Raw genomic sequence first — 26,597 nt, 5'->3', positions numbered from 1 at the left:
CCTGTTTTCACCTTCATCAGTGAGGCAGCTCGTTCTAAAATGTAGAGCTGATTATGTTATTCTTTCACTTTAAAAAAGCCATTGATGGCTTGTTCAGATTTATAGGATAAGATCCAAACTTCACATAGGATACTTTACAGATTGGCCCTACCTTGGTGGCTCGGATGGTAAAGAATCTACCTGCAATGCGGGAGACCCAGGTTCGATCCATGGGCCAGGAAGATCCCCTGGGAATGGCAACCCACTTCAGTATTCTTGTCTTGAGAATTCGATGGACAGAGAAGCCTGGCAGGCTACAGTCCATTGGGTCACAAAGAGCTGGACACGATTGAACAAGTAACAAACTACCTTTTTGAATCTAATTTCTCTCCATTTTACCAAATTAATTCTAGATCTGAACTGCACCATACTATTCCTTTACCCCAGACATTGATAGTTTTTATGTTTAGATGCCTTAATATAGGCTTTTTCCTCTGCTGGAATGTGCTGGTCCTTTCTTTGTTAAAGAACATTCATCTCTCACTGCTCTTGCCAGACACATCACCTTTCTGTGACCTGCCTTTCCCTGTGTTTCTTCCTCAGTGCTCTTGGAACATTTTTGACTTTGTTAGACTCTACACTCGTGAGGGCAAGGACTTATTGCATCCCCAGCTTAGTGTCAGGCATGCTGTAGGCCCTCAGTAAAATTTGTAATACTCATCATATTCTGATTCAATTACATGTTTATGTTTCTGTCTTCTAGTTAGATTTTGAGATTTTTGAGTATGGTGACTGTCATGTATATGTGTGCGTGTGTGTATTTGTTTTTTTTTCTAAAACTAGCTCAGTTTCTAGGACTGTGTGAGTGCTGAGAGTGCTTTTTGAATTAAACATTTGTTTGGACTCTGAGTTATGTGTCATAGGGGAAGAGAAAAGAGTTTGGGCAGCCACTTTGTGGTACAACCACTGTACTCTGTTGAAGTGGTTTCCCCAGATATGACTATACCTTTAAATTTTCTAGTATAGATTTGTATTGGGAATTCTATTGAAAAATGTCAAATTTTTAGCTGATAAAATGATTAAGATATGACTTATACATCTTATGTAAGTGTTATAAAATATTAATGTATGATTAACAGCATGATTCATGTCAAAGATACTATCACTTTTCTTTCAGCTACAATGAACTACTATTTATTATTGATACTTGTCAAGGAGCATCCATGTATGAGAGATTTTATTCTCCTAACATAATGGCTTTAGCTAGTAGCCAAGTGGGAGAAGATTCGCTTTCGGTAGGTACATTTTCTTTTTTCCTGTTTGTAAATGGCATTGTTGTTGGAATATGTAGCTATTACTGAAATTACTTATGTGCTTAATAAATATATGTTATTTCTTATTCTTAGACTTTATATCTTAGATGGAAATTTTGATTATATTTTAAATATTTTGTTTTAATGATCATATCTCTTATTAGACATATACTTTTTTTCTTTTGCTTTTTCATAGCATCAACCTGATCCTGCAGTTGGAGTCCATCTTATGGATAGATACACATTTTATGTCTTAGAATTTTTGGAGGAAATTAATCCAGCTAGCCAAACTAATATGAATGACCTTGTAAGTATTTGCTTGATTTGATTATAGCACGATAGCTGTGCTAACCTTTCTAATACTCTTAGGGTATTCTTCCTTACGCTGAATGATGCAAAAGCAGTTTCTAAGAGGGAATGTCTTTGTAATACTAGCCTGCCTTAAGAAACAAGAAAATTCTTAACCATCTAACGTTACATTTCAAGGAACTAGAAAAAGAAGAACAAGGCCCAAAATTAGTAGAAGGAAAAATAATAAAGATCAGAGCAGAAATAAGTGAAATAACAGCTAAAAAGGCAATAGAAAAGATAGATGAAACTAAGAGCTGGTTCTTTGTAAAGCTAAACAAATTGGCAAATCTTTAGCCAGACAGACTTATTAAGAAAAAAGAGCCCAAATAAATAAATTCAGAAAAGAAAGAAAGATTGATTGAATTTCTACAAACTAATGAACTATTAGAAAGAGAAATAATTAAAGCAATCCCCCTTACAGTTGCATCAAAAAGAATTAAACACCTAAAGATGAATTTAGCCAAGGAAGTGAAAGACTTGTATTCTGAAAACTCTGAAGTACTAATGAAAGAAATTAATGATGACACAATTAAGGAGAATAAATCCATGATTCTGATTTAGAAGAATTAATATTGTTAAAATGTTCCAAAATCCAAAGCAATCTACAGATTTCATGTAGTCTGTATCAAAATAACAAAGGCATTTAAAAAAAAATAGAACTAGAATAACTAATCCTAAAATTTGTATGGAACCGCAAAAGACCCCACCCTAATAGCTAAAGTAACATTGAGAAAAAAGAGCAAAGTTGGACATGTCATACTCCCTGAATTCAGAAAACTATACTACTAAGCTACAGCAGTCAAAACAAGTGTGCAGCTGGGAGCCCTCTTATAGTTGCTAGATGGGATGCTGTCTACCCATGATGAATCATCTAATAAAGCCCAATACATTTTTGAATTACTTCATTGAATTTTAGATTTTAACAGGTGCTAGCAATGAGATTCGGAGAAGGCAATGGCACCTCCCTCCAGTACTCTTGCCTGGAAAATCTCATGGACGGAGGAGCCTGGAAGGCTGCAGTCCATGGGGTCGCTGAGGGTTGGACAGGACTGAGCGACTTCACTTTCAGTTTTCACTTTCATGCGTTGGAGAAGGAAATGGCAACCCACTCCAGTGTTTTTGCCTGGAGAATCCTAGGGACGGGGGAGCCTGGTGGGCTGCTGTCTTTGGGGTCCCACAGAGTCGGACACGACTGAAGTGACTTAGCAGCAGCAGCAGCAGCAGCAGCAGCAGCAGCAGCAATGAGATTTGAAGTGAACTAAGGGCTTTCAGGGACAGCAGGAAACACAGGCCTGGCACCCTGTGAACTCTTTTGAGGTCGTTGTCTTTCTTGTTCTTTCCAAGGGCCATTGACAAGTTCCTTTTGGTTGAGCTCTGTACTTTGTGTGTGTGAGCTCATGATCCAATTGGCTTTCCACAGTTCAGTATTTTGAGTGGAAAACTAGTCTCTTGATTCTGTCTCTAGATTCCGTATTGAGAACTGTGTTGGTTTAATATGTATGTCCCCATCCGGAACCCTTTCCTAGATTCCCTGCTGAGAACGACTAGTGACAGCTGCAACTTTTCATTTGCTTGGCATCAGTCTGCAGTCCCCATTCTCTGAGGTCTGCTGATTCATACCTTTCCTCAGTCTCTATTTTCTTTGTTTAGTTACTGTGCATTTCTTTTAATGTGCACCTGAAGTAAAGGCCATTGTTCATGGCAATCTTGGAAGCCAAAAGGCTGCAAAGATTGGTGGGTACAGGTCAGACATTTAAAAGTTGATAGAATGGTCATCACTTAACCCAGGGACGCCCATGTTAGGATAAGTTGGTCACAGAATGGGTTAGACTGACATCTCGGTCACCTGCCAACCTCAAGAAAACTTCTGTGCAGCAAGATACACTATGAAACACCCCATCATTTCCAACCCCACCACAAGTCCCTTTAGGTATTAGTTTGGCTCTGAGAAAACCAAAGTTCTGGCTAAAAAACATGTGATCCTGTATGTTCAAATAGTTGAGCACACTGTCTTCCAGCATACCTACTTATTTTATATTTAAGGATTATGAATCCTGGAAGCTGCAATTATTTAGCAAAATGGCAAAGCTTTACTAAAATCAACCTAGAATTATGTTAGGAAGAATGTCCTAACACAATAAGGTCACTTAATCAGTTCAGTTCAGTCGCTCAATCATGTCCGACTCTTTGTGACCCCATGAATCGCAGCACGCCAGGCCTCCCTGTCCATCACCAACTCCCGGAGTTCACTCAAACTCACGTCCATCTAGTCGGTGATGCCATCCAGCCATCTCATCCTCTGTCGTCCCCTTCTCCTCCTGCCCCCAATCCCTCCCAGCATCAGTCTTTTCCAATGAGTCAACCCTTTGCATGAGGTGGCCAAAGTACTGGAGTTTCAGCTTTAGCATCATTCCTTCCGAAGAACACCCAGGACTGATCTCCTTTATTTTTTATTTAATTTTTTTTAACATCATAAACATTTATTTCTTGTAGTGTTCATTGTTTATACAGGACATTGATGGTAGGCTGTTAAAGTATAGTTTAGTCACAGGATTTAGTTTTAAGAGGATATATAGTAACATCCTTTAAATATGCTAGTGCATCTTTTTCCTATCACCTTACTTTCTTCTATTAGAGACGTACAGTCTACAGTTTTCCAGAGAGAAGCCCTATCAAGTAGAGAATCCATTCTTACTGCAGTATACAGAGTTCTGTCTTAAAAAGAAAAAAAAAAAGCCAAAGTAGTTTCAATAAACTTCATCAACCATCTTCTTATTTAAGTCATAGGATGACTTTTATTTATTGTCCGGCTCCTGGCAGTGTTCCTTGATCACAATTTAATTATTTTGCATTTGTCCACTGAGTTTACAAATATTTCCTGAACCCAGTCATCAAAATGGTTTAAATTTTTTAACCTATTTACCAGCTTTCTCATTTTTTCCTCTCCAATTTACATTTTTAATATAATTGCTTAATAGACTAGTATCCTTTCCATAGGTTTCAAAAATTACTTTGTTATTAATATGCTTTATGGTTCATATACCATACTATATGACTGTAAAATGAATTTTTGAATATATTATACATGTAATTTATTTTTTTAAATTTTTTAAAATTTTTTGTTTTACATGATAGTATACATGTTTCAATGCCATTCTCCCAAATCATCCCACCCTCTCCCTCTCCCTCTGAGTCCAAAAGTCCGCTATATACATCTGTGTCTTTTTTGCTGTCTTGCATACAGGGTCATCACTGCCATCTTTCTAAATTCCATATATATGTGTTAGTATGCTGTATTGGTGTTTTTCTTTCTGGCTTACTTCACTCTGTATAATTGGCTCCAGTTTGATCCATCTCATCAGAACTGATTCAAATGTATTCTTTTTAACAGCTGAGTAATACTCCATTGTGTATAGGTACAACCGCTTTCTTATCCATTCATCTGCTGATGGACATCTAGGTTGTTTCCATGTCCTGGCTATTATAAACAGTGCTGCGATGAACATTGGGATACATGTGTCTCTTTCAGTTCTGGTTTCCTCGGTGTGTATGCCCAGCAGTGGGATTGCTGGGTCGTAAGGCAGTTCTATTTGCAATTTTTTAAGGAATCTCCACACTCTTCTCCATAGTGGCTGTACTAGTTTGCATCCCCACCAACAGTGTAAGAGGCTTCCGTTTTCTCCGCACCCTCTCCAGCATTTATTGCTTGCAGATTTTTGGATTGCAGACATTCTGACTGGTGTGAAGTGGTACCTCGTTGTGGTTTTGATTTGCATTTCTCTAATAATGAGTGATGTTGAGCATCTTTTCATGTGTCTGTTAGCCATCCGTATGTCTTCTTTGGAGAAATGTCTATTTAGTTCTTTGATCTCCTTTAGAATGGACTGGTTGGATCTCCTTGCAGTCCAAGGGACTCTCAAGAGTCTTCTCCAACACCACAGTTCAAAAGCATCAATTCTTTGGCACTCAGCTTTCTTCACAGAACTAAAATGGACTGGAATGGGTGAATTTAACTCAGATGACCATTGTATCTACTACTGCGGGCAGGAATCCCTTAGAAGAAATGGAGTAGCCATCATGGTCAACAAAAGAGTCTGAAATGCAGTACTTGGATGCAATCTCAAAAACAACAGAATGATGTTGGTTTTCAAGGCAAACCATTCAATATCACAGTGATCCAAGTCTGTGCTCCAACCAGTAACGCTGAAGAGGCTGAAGTTGAATGGTTCTATGAAGACCTACAAGACCTTTTAGAACTAACACCCCAAAAAGATGTGCTTTTCATTATAGGGGACTGGAATGCAAAAGTAGGAAGTCAAGAAACACCTGGAGTAACAGGCAAATTTGGCCTTGGAATACAGAATGAAGCAGGGCAAAGGCTAAAATAGAGTTTTGCCAAGAGAACACACTGGTCATAGAAAACACCCTCTTCCAACAGCACAAGAGAAGACTTTACACATGGACATCACCAGATGGTCAATACCGAAATCAGATTGATTATATTCTTTGCAGGTCACTTAATAAGTACCCTTAAAAACAAGGGTTCCCAAGTCAAACAAACCAAATGGAATACCTGATTTAATTAGTAAGCAGAAGTCTCTAAAAGCTTTCAAAATTTCAAAATAACTTCACTAGAAGAGTCCTTGCAGAAATCTAATGAAAAATTAAACCTAGAAAAGATATTTAAAACAATGCCTTAGCCTCCCCAGTTTCACCTTCTTGGGGGTTCATTATCAAAACGTTGGCCCAGAGATCAGTTGTGAACAACTGCGACACTGGATAAGAAATTGTTCTTAAAGGCCTATGCAGGTTTTCAGCATCAACTAAAATGGCCCCATAGGGGCCCCTTGCAAAGTTGGTGAAACGGGGATTTTTGGAGTAAAGTGCTAAATTATTTCCTTAAACATTTAGAGGAACTCAGCGCCTAGTAAGAATTTATTTTGCCTTTATACCCTAAAGCTAGATATACCCAGAGGGAAAGAAACATACCAGCAACAGGTGGGTGGATGTCATTCCTTTTTGTGTCCCCAAGCCTCTTCGGTTCATCTCAGAGTACTTGTAGATATTGGGACTTTGGAGACAGTTGTTCGCACTTAATCTGTGTCTTTGTGATACAGATTTCCTATTCCCATCTTCTTTGAGACTTAAGGTCCATTCTTTAGAAATGCAGTTGTTTCTCTTCAGAAAAAAAAAGGGGAGGTGGGGAGAAATCTTTGGAGATTGGGCAGATAAGAAAATCTTAGGTGTGTTTCTCACTAATATCGGTAAGTATAAGATCTCTGCATCTGTGTGTATCTACATATTTATGTTGTGGATATGCATGTGTATGTGTAACCTCTGGATGGTACTGCAAAATTATTTTGTAAAAGAGCTTTATTTAGTTTAACCTCAAGCTCATAAAGATTGGGCATTCTGAAATTCTCAGAAATGTTAACAGAAACTAACTGAAATGCTTTTCAGAATTATGTGATCTGAGATATTTTTAGTGAAGAAAAGCTAATTTAAGGTTGTTGGTTAAAACAAACATCTCTTTAGAATTATCAGGACTAGGCTTGAAAGAAAAATAATTGGATATGATGTATCCCTAAGTAATCTAAATAATGCTAAGAGCAAGTAAGTAAATATATTGTTGTTTAATTGCTCTTTTGTGACCCCATGGACTGTAGCCTGCCAGGTTCCTCTGTCCATGGGATTTCCCAGGCAAGAATACTGGAAAGGGTTGTCATTACCTTCTCCAGGGGATCTTCCTGACCCAGGGATTGAACCCATGTGTCCTGCATTGGCAGGCGGATTCTATAGATAAACATAAGTAGGGTAAAAAGCTTTTATTTAGTTGAGTTTTTCAAATCAGTTTCCCAATCTTTTCAGTAAATTGAAACCTTAAAGTTTTGCCAACATTAAGTTAAATGCTAGAAATGTAATGAATATCTATTATAGATCTCTCCAAATTAAAATACTGAACCATGGAATTATTGAACATAGGTTTGGGTCACTCTCTTTCCTTCTTTGGCCACAACTGCATAACTTGTAAGGTGTGTATCTTAGGTCCCCAGCCAGGGATTGAACCTGGGCCCTTGGCCATGAAAGCATGGAGGCTTAACCACTGGACTGCCAGGGAAGTCCCCTTGGTTTCTTATTTTAGAAGAACTAAGATAAATTTGGGTTTATTAGTAAGGATGTACCATGTGGCTATACCTCCCACAATCTCTAGTGATAGAGGCACCCACTTCCTTGGGAAAATCATATGAATGTTAATGAAAACCTTGGAATTTCTTGGAATCATCACTGTCCCTATCACCCTTAATCCTCAGGCGAGGTTGCAAGAACTAATGGAAAAAAAAAAACTGTATTCAAGAGGAACAAGAATTAATAACATGAGACTAAATGAACTGATAAGGATGATTTTAATTTTTATGACTTTGTGTTTATAAAGTATTATGGGTTCTTTAATGTTTTTTTTCCAAGATTTAAAGAAATCTTTTCCCTTAAGCTGTCAACAACTTTGTAGGATATACGTTGGTGAATAAGGATGAAACATTTACTTTTTCTTCCTATCTGATCCCCCAAATTCAGAAACTCTTAGTGAATATTCTTATTTTCATTCTCTTTGTAACAGGACACAATTAGAAACATTGACTGTATTAATCTGTTTTGTCTGGAATGTTTTATATTTGAGAGAGGTGTACATCAACTCAGATATGACCTGACAGCTTCAAGAAAACTGCTTGGAAAAATCAACCTGGTACTTTGCTTACAAAGTTCCAGCAAAGCAATCTTAAAAAAGAACTTACATGGTCAATCATTATTCTTGTTGTACTTCTGTAAAAATCAGGCCAAGTTTAATATAGACAAATTAGTTTTATTGTGATTAGTGAAATCGCTCAGTTGTGTCCGACTCTGCGACCCCATGGACCGTAGCCCACCAGGCTCCTCCATCCATGGAATTTTCTAGGCGAGTACTGAAGTGGGTTGACATTTCCTTCTCCAGGGGATCTTCCCGACCCAGGATCCCAGGGATCGAACCTGAGTCTCCCGCATTGCAGGCAGATGCTTTACTGTCTGAGCCACCAGGGAATCCCAATATCTTGGTTTAAAAAATGGGATAATCATAGAAAAATTATACTTGTACCTTTATAGATAATGGACTCTAATTGTCTTTCTGGTCTTATTATGTACCTGTAAACTGAAAGTGAATCCTGGATTTGGTTAGTTTCCTCAGATGACAGTGACTCACCAAATTAACGTTTCCAGTTTCCTCTCATCGTTTTGATTTCAAATCACTAAGAACAAAGGCAGCATTCCTGGTAGCTCAGCTGATAAAGAATCTACCTGCAATGTAGGAGACCCTTGTTGGATTCCTGGGTTGGGAAGATCCCCTGGAGAAGGGATAGGCTACCTACTCCAGTATTCTTGGGCTGTCCTGGTGGCTTAGTCGATAAAGAATCTGCCTGCAATGCGGGAGATCTGGGTTCAGTCCCTGAGTTGGGAAGATCCTCTGGAGGAGGGCATGGCAACCCACTCCAGTATTCTGGCCTGGAGAATCCCCATGGCTGGAGGAGCCTGGCGGGCTACAGTCAATGGAGTCACAAAGAGCCAGACACATCTGGGAGACTAAGCACAGCACAGCACAGTACAAGAACAAAGACAGCCTTTGAGCCCCATTAGAAGGGACCTTACCAAGTATTTCTGACTGCTGACACCGCTGCAAAACTAAGAGGTATTTAGCCTTGGGCACACATCTCAGAGCCAGGGAGGATTCTACCTGACATCTGGTCCTGTCCAAATGCTGGAGACCTCTGAATCAACCTGACGAAAAAGAGAAATAACTCACATTGATGTAGGCTGCTTCTGCCCGTGATGACAGATTGATACTTCATACTTTAACTGAAAGCTCTTCTTCTTTGCTTTCCCTTCTTTAGTCTGGCATTTACCTGGAAAGATAACACTGTTATCCATATCTCCCAAGCCATTGCTTAGAGGGATAACCTCTGATATTTAGAACAACTTTTTATTTCAGATTTAGGAGAAAATCTAACTGACCTTTGGCTTGAGTGGGCAGAAGCAACAGAACTTGCAAATGAATCCATTAACAGTGCCACCTACGTGGAAGTAGTTTGTGCCCTGAAAGCATTTGTCTTGGTTTGTGATGGTTATTTTCCTTGGGTCTATGAATGCCTAGATGACTGGTATATAAGCAGATAATACATTTTGGGTTATCTAACTGTGCCCCTGTCTGTTCTAGAAAGGACCTACCAGGAAGCATTTAGGATTTGAAATTGCTTCCTTTGGCAGGGCTAGTTTCCCTGATTAGGAGTAAATAAAAATGAGAATATGATCAGAAGCGTCTCCGTAAATCTTAAAAGTATTGCAGAACCCACTGCGAAAGCACTAGCTGCCTGGAAAGCTTTCTTAGGCTGTGGCTGTAGTTGTTCTTGATAATAGAATAGTCCTTGATTATCTGTCAGGTCAACAAGGAGGTATCTGTGCTATGGCTAGTATTACTCGCTATACCTGGATTGACACGTTTATGGAAGGTGAAACTCCATTACATAAGATCACTGAGCAAGCCAGTTGGCTTAAAAGGCTAATTCCTTCAATGGAGTCTTTGGTTGGTTTGAGTATTGGGGACCATGACTCTGAAGTGCATTCTAAGCATTGGGGATAATCCTGCTTATAATAATCAAAGTAATCCCCATGGTGGGTTGTATTTTCTCAGAAGCTTTAAATTCATATTCACAGCTACTGACCACCAAGGAAATGACCTCTCTAAGACTAGAAGGTCAGAAATGGAATGAAGAAATATGACCAACTTAAAATTTATGAACCTGGAACCAGCATCTCCGGGTATCATGGGAATTAAGCAAAAATGTTATGGTTTCTCTTTATCCCCCATCACCCCAGAGGCAGTTTGCATGATTAAACTCTTGCCTTTCTATTGTCCCTCCCCGTAGAAAGGAAGATATCCTGGCCTAAAAAGATTTTTTTTTTTGGCTAATAGCTACCTTGCCTTACCTTTCTTCCTATGAAAACCTATTTTTTACAACCCCTCAGAGAACCCTTTCAGTTGCTGGATGGGATGCTGCCTGACTCATGAGTTGGCCTGATAGAGTCAATTAGATCTTCAAATTAAAAAAGTAATTAACAACAGTATGGTTCTGGCACAAAAACAGATATAGAGAACAATGAAACAGAATAGATAGTCCAGAAATAAACCTATGCTTGCGTACTTGTTAATTTACAGTGAGGAAGTAAGAATACAGAATAGGGAAAAACACTCTCATGCACCTTGATGTTCATAGCAACATTATTTACAATAGCCAAATATGGAAGTAACTGTAAGTCTCTACCAATAGATGAATGAGTAAAGATGTGGTATATGTGTGTGTGTATATATATATATATATATATATATACAATGAAATATTACTCAGCCAAAGAAAATAATGAAATTTTGCCATTTGCAACAACATGGATGGACCTAGAGGGTATCATGCTTAGTAAAATAAGTGAGAGAAAACAGATACTGTATACTATCGCTTATATGTGGAATCTAAAAAATAAAACAGAAAGAGAGTCAGAGACAGACCAAACAGATGGTTGCCAGATGGGTGAGTTAAGGGGAGGCACAGGTGAAATAGGTAAAGAGGATTAAGAAGTATAAACTTCTAGTTATAAAGTAAATAAGTCATAGCAGTGTAATGTATGGCATAGGGAATATAGTCAATATTTTAATAACTTTGCATGATGACAGATTGTAACTAGACTTCTCGTGGTGACCGTTTCATAATGTACAAAAATGGCAAATCACTATGCGGTGCATCTGAAACTAATGTAATTGTGTCAGTTATAATTCAGTTTTTTTTTCAAGTGAAAGTATGTTTTTTGTTTGTTTTTCAGCAGCAAGGAAGAAAATGTTTGTTGTGTACTTAACAAAGCCCACCAGGTTGTTCACACAGGAATACCTTCACTATACCTAGAACTTTAATTTTATCTTTGTTTATTTTATCTTTTACTTTGTTTCTTTAGCTTCCCATCTGTTTTGTCCTTGTTTGACATTTCATTTTCTTAGCCTTCCCTTACTCATTTTTCCCCCCTTTGCTTCTTAATTTATATCATGAACTCTTCTTATTTCCTATTGTTGCTTTCCTGAATCTGGAAGGCACTGTGATGTTATACAGATTACTTAAGTTCTTTGAGCTTTAGTTTGAAGGGGAGATAATAATTTTTGTATACCTCAAAGTTATTGGTAAACTTAAATGAGAATACCTTCAAACAGCTTTGCACGGTTCTTGGAACACCTGTGTACTGTTAATTAGAGTTGCTCTGCCCTTCCTCATCCCTCTCCTGTCGTGTTAGTGATTCGCAACACATAGTCTTGTTGCCACAGGTGGGCAAGTGCTGTGGCCTCTGGGCCTTTACTAGTGGGCCTGTAATGGTTTCCTTCCAATATCCTGGGCTTCTCCCAAGCTGGGTTCTTTGCCTTACACATCTCTACAGCTGCTCCTTTATTAGAAATGCTCTTATTTCCCATCTGTAATCTTCCTTTTTCTTTCAAAAAATAGCTTAAGTCCCATTCCCTCTTTTTTCTTATCCTCAAACACTTAGAAGTTTATTTCTGAATTAGAACCTGTTATTTTTTTTTCCTACCTTGCTATGTTTATTCATCTCTGACTAGACTTGAAGAAAAGACCCAAGTCTTATCAGTTTTTATATATGACATACATATAATGGGCAGTTTTTATGCTTTGCATAGTGAATGAACGTGTGTCTGGCATTGGGGTTAGCAGACATTTGATCCTGCCTCACATGTCCATAAGACATTTGGTCCATGGCAAAGGACTCATCTCACACGCTAATAAAGTAATGCTCAAAATTCTCCAAGCCAGGCTTCAGCAATATGTGAACTGTGAACTCCCTGATGTTCAAGCTGGTTTTAGAAAAGGCGGAGGAACCAGAGATCAAATTGCCAACATCTGCTGGATCATGGAAAAAGCAAGAGAGTTCCAGAAAAACATCTATTTCTGCTTTATTGACTATGCCAAAGCTTTTGACTGTGTGGATCACAAGAAACTGTGGACAATTCTTCAAGAGATGGGAATACAGACCACCTGACCTGCCTCTTGAGAAACCTATATGCAGGTCAGGAAGCAACAGTTAGAACTGGACATGGAACAACAGACTGGTTCCAAATAGGAAAACGAGTACATCAAGGCTGTATATTGTTACCCTGCTTATTTAACTTCTATGCAGAGTACATCATGAGAAACGCTGGGCTGGAAGAAGCACAAGCTGGAATCAAGATTGCTGGGAGAAATATCAATCACCTCAGATATGCAGATGACACCACCCTTATGGCAGAAAGTGAAGAGGAACTAAATAGCCTCTTGATGAAAGGGAAAGAGGAGAGTGACAAAGTTGGCTTAAATCTCAACATTCAGAAAATGAAGATCATGGCAAGAAATAGATGGGGAAACAGTGGAAACAGTGTCAGACTTCTTTTTTTGGGGCTCCAAAATCACTGCAGATGGTGACGCAGCCATGAAATTAAAAGATGCTTACTCCTTGGAAGAAAAGTTATGACCAACCTAGACAGCATATTCAAAAGCAGAGGCATTATTTTGCCAACAAATGTCCCTCTAGTCAAGGCTATGGTTTTTCCTGTGGTCATGTATGGATGTGAGAGTTGGACTGTGAAGAAAGCTGAGTGCCGAAGAATTGATGCCTTTGAACTGTGGTGTTGGAGAAGACTCTTGGAAGTCCCTTGGACTGCAAGGAGAGCCAGCCAGTGCATTCTGAAGGAGATCAGCCCTGGTATTTCTTTGGAGGGAGTGATGCTGAAGCTGAAACTCCAGTCCTTTGGCTACCTCATGCAAAGGGTTGACTCATTGGAAAAGACTCTGATGCTGGGAGGGATTGGGGGCAGGAGGAGAAGGGGATGACAGAGGATGAGATGGCTGGATGGCATCACGGACTCGATGGACGTGAGTCTGAGTGAACTCCAGGAGTTGGTGATGGACAGGGAGGCCTGGCGTGCTGTGATTCATGGGGTCACAAAGAGTCGGACAATGACTGAGCAACTGAACTGAACTGAACAGAAAGGATCCTTGAAATTTGGCTTGTCCAAATGTCCATGAGCATATTTAGTTCATGCCAGATGGTTTTGGACAGGACCAAATATTAAGGACCTTTTGACATGGACCAAATGTCCTGTCGGGGTGCTTGGCAGTTCACTGGTGTGGAATATCGGGTATAAGATTGAGCTAAAAGTTATTGTGAGAGCTGTGTAGTGATGAAGTTGTAGTTTTCAGACTATACCTTGGAGCACTAGTGTGTCTTGAGGTGCTTTGGGTTTATGGATAAATTGAGAAAGGTACCTGATTTTTAGAATAGTTTATGTAGCTTCACTGCAGGAGGACGTGGGGTGGATAGCAAGGCTATGCTTTAGCTTCTTGCAGTCCAGAGCAGCTCTGATTTCATCTTCTTTACATACTTGGCTATTATATAATAAGTATTTTATTGGAATTTAAAATTTGAATGAAGGGTCATGGTTGCAAAATGTTTAAAAAATTGCTCTGATAAGATCATTCTACTGAGATGGATATAGATGCAGAAAAAAGCATTTCTCTTGTCATACTGTTGCCTGTGAGTTCTCTAAATTTCCCTGGTGGCTCAGATGGTAAAGAATCAGCCTGCAATGCAGGAGACCTGGGTTCAGTCCTTAGGTTGGGAAGATCCCCTGGAGGAGGGAATGGTTACTCACTCCAGTATTCTTGCCTGGAGAATCCCATGGAGAGGAGCTTGGTGAGCTCCAGTCCATGGGGTCTCAAAAGAATTGGACACAACTGAGGGACTAACTTGCTTTCATACTTCGTAGCATATGATTTTAAAAAGGGAATGTTGTTTTCCTTCCTGGCCAGCTTCCTGTTTTATGAATAACCTATTCTAATGTCTGGAAAGCTTTCTTACAGTGTCAAGCAGTACAGTAGCGATGAAAGTTTAATCTTTAGAACTACAATCTTTGATCTTCTTTAGGTTGGGAGAGTTTTAAAAATATACTACAGTCTACTATGTTGTGTTAATGAATTTAATATAAGCTGTATGAATATGTAAGCATGTATATTTATTATTGCTATACATATTTTTTTCAGTTTCAGGTATGCCCCAAAAGTCTGTGTGTGTCTACTCCTGGACATCGCACTGATCTTTTTCAGAGGGATCCTAAAAATGTCCTGATAACTGATTTCTTTGGAAGTGTACGGAAAGTGGAAATTACAACAGAGACTCTTAGTTTGCAGCCAGATTCAGGAGTCATAGAAAGCAGGTATTCATCTTAAATTATTTTTTGAATAGAGTATTCTAGTCTCATGGTTTGTAAATTTTTATGTGATATAATAATGAGATGAATATTTGTATTTACAAATAAAATTGCACCTTTCTACCCATTCTTCACTTTAGTTGGTTCTTTGCTTTTCAGATTGATGGGCAAAAGCTCTAAATATCAGTGACAAGCTAAGATCTTGATCAGGGTTATGTTGTAGCTCCAAAATATGATTGTTTGTAAGTAGTGTGAATTCAGACTTGGTTTTAAAAAGACTAAAACTTCCCTGACAACTGATTATATCTGAGCCATACTTTTCTGTCAGTAAAGGTGTATATGATGGTTCAGAAAACCTTCATAACTGGGCAGGACATTTCAGACATGATTAATACTCTAACAAATGTGTATGTTGTCACCTATTGCAGTAGAAGGTCATTAAATGACGTGACATTGAATAGGGAAGCCGGCAGCTGGGCATTTAGAGTATAATAGGCCCTAGGAATCTGGCAGAGGCAAGGCAGATAAACATAGAAAGGGGAGATGAGTGCCAGGAAAATATAGATGCCAAATGTATACTTCAGACTCTAGCACAGTGCTTCTGTTTTCAGGATTTCTCTGGACTCCAGCAGTTTAATTAGTTCTTTGCCGTGTATTTTGTTTCCCAGAGTCTGGGTGGTTTATGAGTCTGGTTCAAGCCTATCTCTGGCTTTTGTCTAGTGTTGTGTTCTATTAAACAGTTTATCTGGGGCTGTTGTGAATTTGAAGTGGCCTTTTATGAACAGGTGCCATTGTTCAGGATTTCTGTGGGATCCCTTAGTTATTAGTTAGGGAAAGGAATGAGAGAAAGAGAGGTAGGAGTGGATTGTGTGTGAGTGAGTAGTGTGTGCATGTGTGTGTGTGTGTGAAAGAGTGAGAGACTGGTTAATTTTTGCTATGTGACTTTAGAAGTATAGATAATGTTCTGTTTTTCTTCTCTGTAAACATTTTTAAAGGCAACATACTTTGTTCAGGGTTAAGTACTATCTCAGTTAATAGTCATTTTCTTGAAATACATAGAAATTGATATTGTTTGCCATTCAGCTTTGTTATTTGGAATTGTTTAATGCTATCTATTGGAAACACATACTCCAGGGAGCTTTCCTGGATTGCCAAATGGCAACATATAAATTACTTTAAATTTTGAAAATTTCAAAGATTTGTAATTGAGGTTGTGAATATTTTAGAAATAAATTTTAAAAGCTAGTAGTAAATGTATTTCTTATGAAGATTTGAAATTGATTTTATTATTATTTCCTATTATGATATTCAAAGTCTAGATTTTTTCGTTTTCAATTTCCTATGTCTGTTGGCTTTAAAAATATTTTCTCGAGACAACAGATGATATCCAACAACGGCATTACTTTTATTTATTATTTAAATACTGTTTCAAGTTGCTTTTGTAAAATAGCTAAACTATACCTTAATACTTAGCAATTGAAATTGAGCTACTGTGTAGCTCATTTTGTAATTTTCCTTGAACCTAAGTGCATAGTATACAGGATACACCTTTTGTTAACCATCTGAATACTGCATTAATTTCCTTTAGTGATAAGGACTGTCTTTATACTTTCTCTGTACTTATTTTCTATTCTGTTCACTTAACACAATATTAAATATAATAGTTGTACAATAAAAATGATTTCAGTGGAATTCTACTAAATTTTATTGTATATTCTGGAAAGATGAAATTTTATCTCATGACGTATCTCTCTATATAGTTCAAAAGCAAAAGTTGTTGGTGCTGATAATTATCTTCATTTATCTTTAATTAAGGAGAAAATTATTTTAAGCACCAATGCCAGATATCAGGCACTATATTTTGTTTTTTTAATTTTTATTTTATATTGGAATATAGTTGATTAACAGGGTTGTTGCTTTCAGATGCTCAGCAATGAGCAGACACTGTTGAATTAGAGCACCCTCTAGTGTTTATGAATAAATTTTATTTAGAACGTTGCTCACAGATGGTTTCATAATTAGATACTTGTTATCTAATTAATTTAGGAGGATTCAATTCTCAACATATTCCAGAAATTTTTTCTTGGGTGATACAAATATTATCTCATTATTATAGGTGCTATTTATATGCAAATATGAGTATCAGTTGGATGTTTGTTTAGAGAAAAGTATATTTAGAAATCAGCTATCACAAAAAGCTACTTTATTAAGGAAATTTTGGGCTTGAATGCATATGTAATTTTACAGTTCTTAGGTTAAAACATCAATACAATTTGCTGTTATTAAAATTGACAGTTAAGCTTTTTAAAATAATACTTTCTACATATATTAGGAAGATAATGGAACTCATTTTCCAGATTGTCCATATTTCATATTTTATATATTAGAGCAAGCTAAACTAAATTCCAATATGATGGAGAACATTAGTACATAAAAGTGACTGAAGTAGCTATATGAAATAATTGTTTTTTTATATGTCTTCCAACATACACATATTATATGAATAAGGTACAGTCATATACTTAAGTGATAATCATAACCTTAGCGACAACACGTGTTTCACCATGTGTCTTACTGTGTTTTGAATTTATTAAAGTGAGGCAAAATAAGGGATGGTTGCAATAAGCTTGCCTTATATAACTTGATTCTGAACTGTTTTATCCCAGTGTACATAGGTTGACTTTGATAAATAAGCAGACAAACAGCCTCAAACAGTTGGACTTTCTAGAATATAGTAATAAGTCCATGCCAACATTACTTGGTGTATCAGAGTATCCTAAGGAAAATAGCCTATAGCCTGTGAATGTAAAAATACCCACACTAAAATGTAGAAGTGTAAATTCTGTAGGCATTGCCCAAGAAATAATGAAATCTTGGACAATATGAAGTGTAAATACTCAATTTTTACCTTGGTTGGTTAGATGACATCTTACCTTGTCTGACTTTTGTGTTATGCTCTAAATTTAGGCACTTGATTTTATTAATTTTTTGTTGTTGTAATTTTATTCTGTCATACTATAGAATTTTTTTCTCTCTTGAGGCAGTCTTTAGCAATTGAAAATTTTGAATCGAACTGGAAATTTGAGCTGGATGCTTTTCTTACAGATCGCTTCTCGGCCTTTTAGCTAAGATCAAGTGTGTTCTTATAGATAGAGGGATAAAAATGACCTTAACAAGGTCAGTCTATGTTTTGGACACCAGAGTAGAACTCTTTCAAGGGCTGGGTAAGGAAGTCTGCAGCTCATATAGTCAGTCAAAGATCAGAAAGTTCCTGCCACAGTTTCTAGATTTTGAACCTTTTCTATGTGCCTCATGCTTTATATAAGGACTATTGCCTAGCCTTGTTGGATTGAAATGATAGAATCCAACCTGAGCTAGCATTATTTCCTTAAAGATATCTCTTATATAGGTATTCTGTGTTTATGGAACCCAAGGGTAGCTTCCAGTAAGTGACTGGAATCAGGAAACAGAAATCAGTCAAAAATGTGGGCATTACTCTCTCTGTCTCTGTGTTGTTCTAGACTTTTCTTTCTCTCCTACTCTGAATGTAGGGCATAGAATGTGTCTACACTGCTCTTCTGGAGCTTTATATCCATTCTATTCATCATGATACTTTGGCCACCTGATGCAAAGAGCTGACTCATTGGAAAAGACCCTGATGCTAGGAAAAATTGAGGGCAAGAGGAGAAGAGGATGTCAGAAGATGAGATGGTTGGATAGCATCACTGACTCAATGGACATGAGTTTGAAAAAACTCAGGGAGATAGTGATGGACAGGGAAGCCTGGTATGCTGCAGTTCATGGGGTTGGCAAGAGTTGGACATAGCTTAGCGGCTGAACAAAGACTGATGGTAAAGTGCAGCTAGAGAATTAACTTGCTCATTCTCCATTTTAAGCTCCACAGGGGCTTTTTGAGTAGCCCAGCTTGAGTCAGTTGCTCACCTCTGACCCAGCTGGGCAGTAGTGGGGTCATCTAGGGGTCATCTAGGTCATCAAAATCTAGGCTACTGGAGGGCCATCCCCAAGTGGATAAGATGAACCTTCCAAAATAAACTTGGAAGCTAGGCAGATACCCTCAAGTAAAAATTAATCCCATTTAATTCACATAATTATGAGGCAGGTGAAATTTTCCCATTATACAGATGAATAAAGTGAGACTGAGAAAGGTTAAGAAACCTGGCTAAAGTCACACAAATGATGTAGCCAAGATAGGAATCCAGGAATGCTTCCTACCTCTAAAATATATATACATTATTTTATTCTTTTATAATTTCAGTTCAGTTCAGTTGCTCAGTCATATCCGATTCTTTGTGACCCTATGAATCTCAGCATGCCAGGCCTCCCTGTCCATCACCAACTCCCAGAGTTCACTCAGACCCATGTCCATCGAGTCAGTGATGCCATCCAGCCATCTCATCCTCGGTCATCCCCTTCTCCTCCTGCCGCCAATCCCTCCCAGCATCAGAGTCTTTTCCAATGAGTCAACTCTGTGCATGAGGTGGCCAAAGTACTGGAGTTTCAGCTTCAGCATCATTCCCTCCAAAGAAATCCCAGGGGTGATCTCCTTCAGAATGGACTGGCTGGATCTCCTTGCAGTTCAAGGGATTCTCAAGAGTCCTCTCCAACACCACAGTTCAAAAGCATCAATTCTTCGGCGCTCAGCTTTCTTCACAGTCCAACTCTCACGTCCATACATGACCACAGGAAAAACCATAGCCTTGACTAGACGGACCTTCGTTGGCAAAGTAATGTCTCTGCTTTTGAATATACTATCTAGGTTGGTCATAACTTTTCTTCCAAAGAGTAAGTGTCTTTTAATTTCATGGCTGCAGTCACCATCTGCAGTGATTTTGGAGCCCCCCAAAATAGTCTAACACTGTTTCCCCATCTATTTCCCATGAAGTGGTGGGACCAGATGCCATAATCTTCGTTTTCTGAATGTTGAGCTTTAGGCCAACTTTTTCACTCTCCTCTTTCACTTTCATCAAGAGGTTTTTTAGTTCCTCTTCACTTTCTGCCATAAGGGTGGTGTCATCTGCATATCTGAGGTGATTGATATTTCTCCCGGCAGTCTTGATTCCAGCTTGTGCTTCTTCCAGCCCAGCGCTTCTCATGAAGTACTCCGTGTAGAAGTTAAATAAGCAGGGTGAGTACTCCTTTTCCTCTTTGGAACCAGTCTGTTGTTCCATGTCCAGTTCTAACTGTTGCTTCCTGACCTGCATATAGGTTTCTCAAGAGGCAGGTCAGGTGGTCTGGTAGTCCCATCTCTTGAAGAATTGTCCACAGTTTCTTGTGATCCACACAGTCAAAAGCTTTGGCATAGTCAATAAAGCAGAAGTAGATGTTTTTCTGGAACTGTCTTGCTTTTTTGATGATCCAGCGGATGTTGGCAATTTGATCTCTGGTTCCTCTGCCTTTTCTAAAACCATCTTACCTTGAGTTTACTTGCCTTGCTTGCTTTTAAAATGATATAAAATATAAATGATAGCACAGTGAATTGTCAGAAAGCAACTGCTCATGTAACCACTAGAGAAAAAATTAGAACAAAGCTGGTATACCAGAAGATCCCCCAACCCTTACACCCCTTCTCAATCTCTGCCCTTTCACTCCCCCTCAAAGTTAACCGTTTTCCCTTCTCTTAAATGGAGTTTGCTTTCTTGCCCTGCATCTTGGTTATATCAGCTAAACAGGTATCTCTCAATGTTATGTTGTGTTGCTCTTGCATACTGTAATGTTTCTGGAAGTCATTTTATATTGTTGTATGCACCTGTAGTTTTTTTTTCTTCTTCTTCTTTTTTTAGTTTGGTAAAATTACCCTTTTTTAGTGTATAGTTCTGAGTTTTTGATAAATGCATGTACTTTGGATAATCACCATGCCAGTCTGTTATTAAAAATTTTCTAGTCTGTCTTCTTTTACTGCCAGAATGCATGTAAGATTCATTCCTGTTGTCACATGTATCTTTAGTTTGTTCCTTTTTATTGGTGTATCTCACCAGTTGGAGGACATTTGCCCCCAGTTGTAGGCAATTAAATAAAACCACTATAAACATTGTATAGAAACCTAAGTTTTCATTTCACTTGAGTTAATATACCTAGGAGTAGGTTTGCTGGGTCATATGGAAATGCATGTTTAGCTTTGTAAGAAACTTCCAAACTATTTTCTGTAGTCATTGTACCATTTTGCATCTCTACAAATAGTTGTTCCATGTCCTTAGTTAGACTTGGTATTGTCTTTTTAATTTTAGCTATTCTCTAGGCAGGTAGTGATAATCTCATTATGAGTTTAATTTGTAAACCCCCGCTTACTAAGGACGTTGAGTGTCATTTCATGTGCTTACTGGTCATTCATATATGTTTCATGAAGTGCCTTTTCAAGTCTTTTGCTTATTTAAAAAAAAAAAACTGGGTTATTTTCAACAAAGACCTATTGTATAGCACATGTAACTCTGATTGGTGTTTGTGGCAACCTGGTTGGGAGGGGGTTTGAGGGAGAATGGATACATGTATGTGTATAGTTGAGTCCCTTTGCCGTTCACTTGAAACTTGCACGACATTGTGTGCTAATCAGCTTTCAGTTCAGTTCAGTTCAGTTGCTCAGTTGTGTCTTGACTCTTTGCTACCCCATGGACTACAGCACTCCCGGCCTCCCTGTTCATCACCAGCTCCTGGAGTTTACTCACACTTATGTCCATTGACTCGGTGATGCCATCCAACTGTCTCATCTGTTGTCTGCTTCTCCTCCCACCTTCAGTCTTTCCCAGAATCAGGGTCTTTTCCAGTGAATCAGATCTTTGCATCAGGTCACCAAAATATTGGAGTTTCAGCTTCAGTATCATTCCTTCCAGTGAATAGTCAGGACTGATTTCTTTTAGGATTGACTAGTTGGATCTCCTTGTAGTCCAAGGGACTCTCAAGAGTCTTCTCCAACACCACAGTTCAAAAGCATCAAATCTTCAGCGCTCAGCTTTCTTCACAGTCTAACTCTCACATCCATACATGACTACTGTAAAAAAGGCAGCTTTGACTAGATGGACCTTTGTTGGAAAAGTAATGTCTCTGCTTTTTTTTTTTTTTCCAGATTAGGGATTTTTATTTATTTATTTGTTTATTTTTTAGTTTTTTATTTTTTAAATTTTAAAATCTTTAATGTCTCTGCTTTTTAATATGCCGTCGAGGTTGGTCATAACTTTTCTTCTAAGGAGTAAGCGTCTTTTAATTTCATGGCTGCAGTCACCATCTGCAATGTTTTGAAGCCCCCCAAAATGAAGTCTGTCACTGTTTCCAGTTTCCCCATCTATTTCCCATGAAGTGATGGGACCAGATGCCATGATCTTAGTTTTCTGAATGTTGAGTTTTAAGTCAACTTTTTTTTTTACTATCCTCTTTCACTTTCATCAGTAGGCTCTTTCAGTTCAGTTCAGTTGCTCAGTCATGTCCGACTCTTTGCGACCCCATGAATTGCAGCACATCAGGCCTCCGTGTCCATCACCAACTCCCGGAGTTCACTCAGACTCATGTCCATCAAGTCAGTGATGCCATCCAGCCATCTCATCCTCGGTCGTCCCCTTCTCTTCCTGCCTCCAATCGCTCCCAGCATCAGAGTCTTTTCCAATGAGTCAGCTCTGTGCATGAGGTGGCCAAAGTACTGGAGTTTCAGCTTTAGTATCATTCCTTCCAGAGAACACCCAGGACTGATCTCCTTTAGAATGGACTGGTTGGATCTCCTTGCAGTCCAAGGGATTCTCAAGAGTCTTCTCCAATACCACAGTTCAAAAGCATCAATTATTTAGCATTTTGCTGTCTTCACAGTCCAACTCTCACATCCATACATGACTACTGGAAAAACCATAGCCTTTTCTAGATGGACCTTTGTTGGCAAAATAATGTCTCTGTTTTTCAATATGCTATCTAGGTTGGTCATAACTTTTCTTCCAAGGAGTGAGCATCTTTTAATTTCATGGCTGCAGTCACCATCTGCAGTGATTTTGGAGCCCAAAAAAATAAAGTCTGACACTGTTTCCCCATCTATTTCCCATGAAGTGATAGGACCAGATGCCATGATCTTAGTTTTCTGAATGTTGAGCTTTAAGCCAACTTTGTCACTCTCCTCTTTCCCTTTCATCAAGAGGCTTTTTAGTTCCTCTTCACTTTCTGCCATAAGGGTGATGTCATCTGCATATCTGAGGTGATTGATATTTCTCCCGGCAATCTTGATTCCAGCTTGTGCTTCTTCCAGCCCAGCATTTCTCATGATGTACCCTGCATAGAAGTTAAATAAGCAGGGTGACAATATACAGCCTTGACGTACTCCTTTTCCTATTTGGAACCAGTGTGTTATTCCATGTCCAGTTCTAGCTGTTGCTTCCTGACCTGTATACAAGTTTCTCAAGAGGCAGGTCAGGTGGTCTGGTATACCCATCTCTTTCAGAATTGTCCACAGTTTATTGTGATCCACACAGTCAAAGGCTTTGGCATAGTCAATAAAGCAGAAATAGATGTAGTAGATATAATGGTTGTCTGAGTTAAATTCACCCATTCCAGTCCATTTTAGTTTGCTGATTCCTAAATTGTTGGTGTTCACTCTTGCCATCTCCTATTTGACCAATTCTAATTTTCCTTGATTCATGCACCTGACATTCCAGGTTCTAATGCAGTATTGCTCTTTGCAGCATCAAACCTTACTTCCATCAGCAGTCACATCCACAACTGGGTATTGTTTTTGCTTTGGCTCCATCTCTTCATTCTTTCTGGAGTTATCTCTCTACTGATCTCCAGTAGCATATTGGGCACCTACCAACCTGGGGAGTTAATCTTTCAGTATTCTATCTTTTTGCCTTTTCATACTGTTCATGGGTTTCTCAAGGCAAGAATACTGAAGTGGTTTGCCATTCCTTTCTCCAGTGGACCACATTTTGTCAGAACTCTCCACTGTGACCCATCCATCTTGGGTGGCCCTACGTGGCATGGCTCATAGGTTCACTGAGTTAGACAAGGCTGTGGTCCATGTGATCAGATTGGTTAGTTTTCTGTGATTGTAGTAAAAAACTGAGTTGTTTTCTTATTGAATTGTAAGATTTCTTTATGTATTCTGAGTACAAGTCTTGTGTCAAATATATGTATTGCAATATTTTTTCTTAGTCTTTGGCTTTCCTTTCATATTCTTAATATCTTTGAAGAGTAGGAGATTTAATATTGATAAAGCTCATTTATCACTTTCCTTTAAGCTTAATACCTTTCATATTTAATAGTCACTCCTCTGTGCAAGGATTCTTAAGCTAAATCAAGGTCATAAAGACTTTCCTTTATTTTCTGCTATAAGTTTTATAGTTTTATCTTTTATGTTTAAGATTATGGTTTATTTTGAATTAATTTTTGAGTACAGAGTTAGGTAGGAGTTGAGGTTCAGTTTTTAAAGTATGAATATCTACTTACTGCCACACCATATGTTGAAAAAATTGAATTTGTTATTGCATTATGTTGATTCCTTTGTCAAAATCACGTGACTGTATATGTGTGGGTCTCTTTCTGGACTGTTTCATTGAACTGTGTCTCTGTTATACAACTATTGTACTGTCTTAATTATTTTAGAATTATAACGATTCTTGGAAATCACCAGTTGGAGGACATTTGTTTTTGTAAGTCCTACAAGTCACTTTTTCTTTCTCAAGTTTCTCTTGACTATTCTAGATCCTCTGTTTCCATACAAATTTTAGACTCAGCTCGTCTGTTTCTAAAAAAAAAAAAGTATTAGAATTTTGATTGAAATTGGATTGACTTCATATGTTAATTTGAGAAGTATAGATATCTTAACAATATTGAGTCCTCTGATCTATGAATATATATCTGCATTTATCTAGATCTCCTATATTTTCTCTCTGCATTGTTTTATAGTTTTCAGTGAAGAAGTTTTCCATAGTTTTCGTTAAATTTATCTCTAAGTATTTTGGTTTTGATGATATTTTAAGTGATATTTTAAAAATTTATTTTTCATTTGTTGCTCAAATATAGAAGTACAATTAATTTTTATATTGACTATATTCTTGGACTTTATTGATTCTGGTATTGATCAACACAATCCCAATTAAAATCCCAGCAGGCTTTTTTCTGTAGAGATTGACAGATTCTAAAATTTATATGGAAATATAAAAGACCTATAAAAATATTTATTATATCATTAATCATATGAGTTCTAGTCTCTGTTTGTGATGTTTACTAGGAAATTAGATAAAATTTAAATGAACACATTCAGTAGAAACATGAAATTTGGCCAAAATAGTTTGTGAGGAATATGAAGCTTTGTGATGAAACAATTCACTGAAAATTGCTTAGTGAATTGATATGATTATGAAACTTTATGAACCAAAGATTCATCAAAATGGTTCAAATAACATTTGACAGGATTTCTCCCCTACTAGTCTACATACTACTCTGTTTTGCAAAGTGATTAACTTCCTCATTGTTAAAATTCTATATTAACTTAAGCATCTTATTTGGCCATATATTTTATATTGTTATTTATAACTTAGTTGCAGTTAATCAGAAGCTCATTAAAGTCAAATATCAGAGCATAAAATGCATGTGGTTGATTTACAAAGATACCAAAACTGATGGTTAACTTATTTATTTTGTCATTTTACGTACACATAAAGTTTTTTAAATTGAAGTATAGTAGGTTTACAATATTGTGTTAGTTTTACCTGTACAGCAAACTGATTTATTTATACATATCAACACATATATATACTCTTTTTCAGGTTCTTTTCCATTATAGGTTATTATAAGATATTAAATATAGTTTCCTATGCTATACAGTATGACTTTGTTGTTTATTTTATTTGTATTAATAGTAGAGTGTATCTGCTAATCCCAAATTCCTAAATTGTCCCCCTCCCTCTTTCCTTCCCTCCCCCATCTCTTCCCCTTTGGTAACCATAAGTTTGTTTTCTATGTTTGTGAGTATGTTTCTGTTTTGTAGTGAATTTATATTTTTTAGATTCCACATATAAGTGATTATATATGTCTGTCTGATTTACTTCATTATGATAATGAAGTAAAATGATAATTTACTTCAGTATGATAATCTCTAGGTCTATTTATGTCACTGCAAATGGCATTATTTCATTCTTTTTTGTGACAGTAACATTCCATTATATTTATATACCACATCTTCTTTATCCATTTATCTGTTGGTGGTTATTTAGGTTTATTCCACATCTTGGCTGTTGTAAATAGTGTCACCATAAACATTGGGATGCATGTATCGTTTTGAATTAGAATTTTCATCAGTTTTGGATATATGCCCAGGAGTGGGATTGCTGGATCATATGATAACTTTATCTTTAGTTTTTTAAGGAATCTTCATACTATTCTCCCTGGAGAAGGCACTGGCACCGCACTCCAGTACTCTTGCCTGGAAAATCCCATGGACGGAGGAGCCTGGTGGGCTGCTGTCCATAGGGTCGCTAAGAGCTGGACACAACTGAGCGACTTCAGTTTCACTTTTCACTTTCATGCATTGGAGAAGGAAATGGCAACCCACTTCAGTGTTCTTGCCTGGAGAATCCCAGGGACAGGGGAGCCTGGTGGGCTGGCGTCTATGGGGTCGCACAGAGTCAGACATGACTGAAGTGACTTAGCAG

General features: G+C 37.8%; 1 protein-coding gene across 1 annotated transcript in view; it reads left to right on the top strand.

The window, feature by feature from the left end:
* Nucleotides 1-26,597, top strand: part of PIGK (phosphatidylinositol glycan anchor biosynthesis class K) — a 153,122-nt gene that overhangs the window by 43,175 nt on the left and 83,350 nt on the right. The window contains exons 7-9 of the mRNA XM_004002091.4: nucleotides 1,157-1,274; nucleotides 1,489-1,599; nucleotides 14,792-14,964. Coding sequence (XP_004002140.1) covers nucleotides 1,157-1,274; nucleotides 1,489-1,599; nucleotides 14,792-14,964 — 402 coding nt within the window. The remainder of the gene's footprint in view (nucleotides 1-1,156; nucleotides 1,275-1,488; nucleotides 1,600-14,791; nucleotides 14,965-26,597) is intronic.

Source organism: Ovis aries, chromosome 1 (genome assembly GCF_016772045.2).
Source record: "Ovis aries strain OAR_USU_Benz2616 breed Rambouillet chromosome 1, ARS-UI_Ramb_v3.0, whole genome shotgun sequence".
Lineage (NCBI taxonomy): Eukaryota > Metazoa > Chordata > Mammalia > Artiodactyla > Bovidae > Ovis > Ovis aries.
Note: the sequence above shows the minus strand (reverse complement) of the source record. Positions and strands in the feature narration are given on the sequence as shown.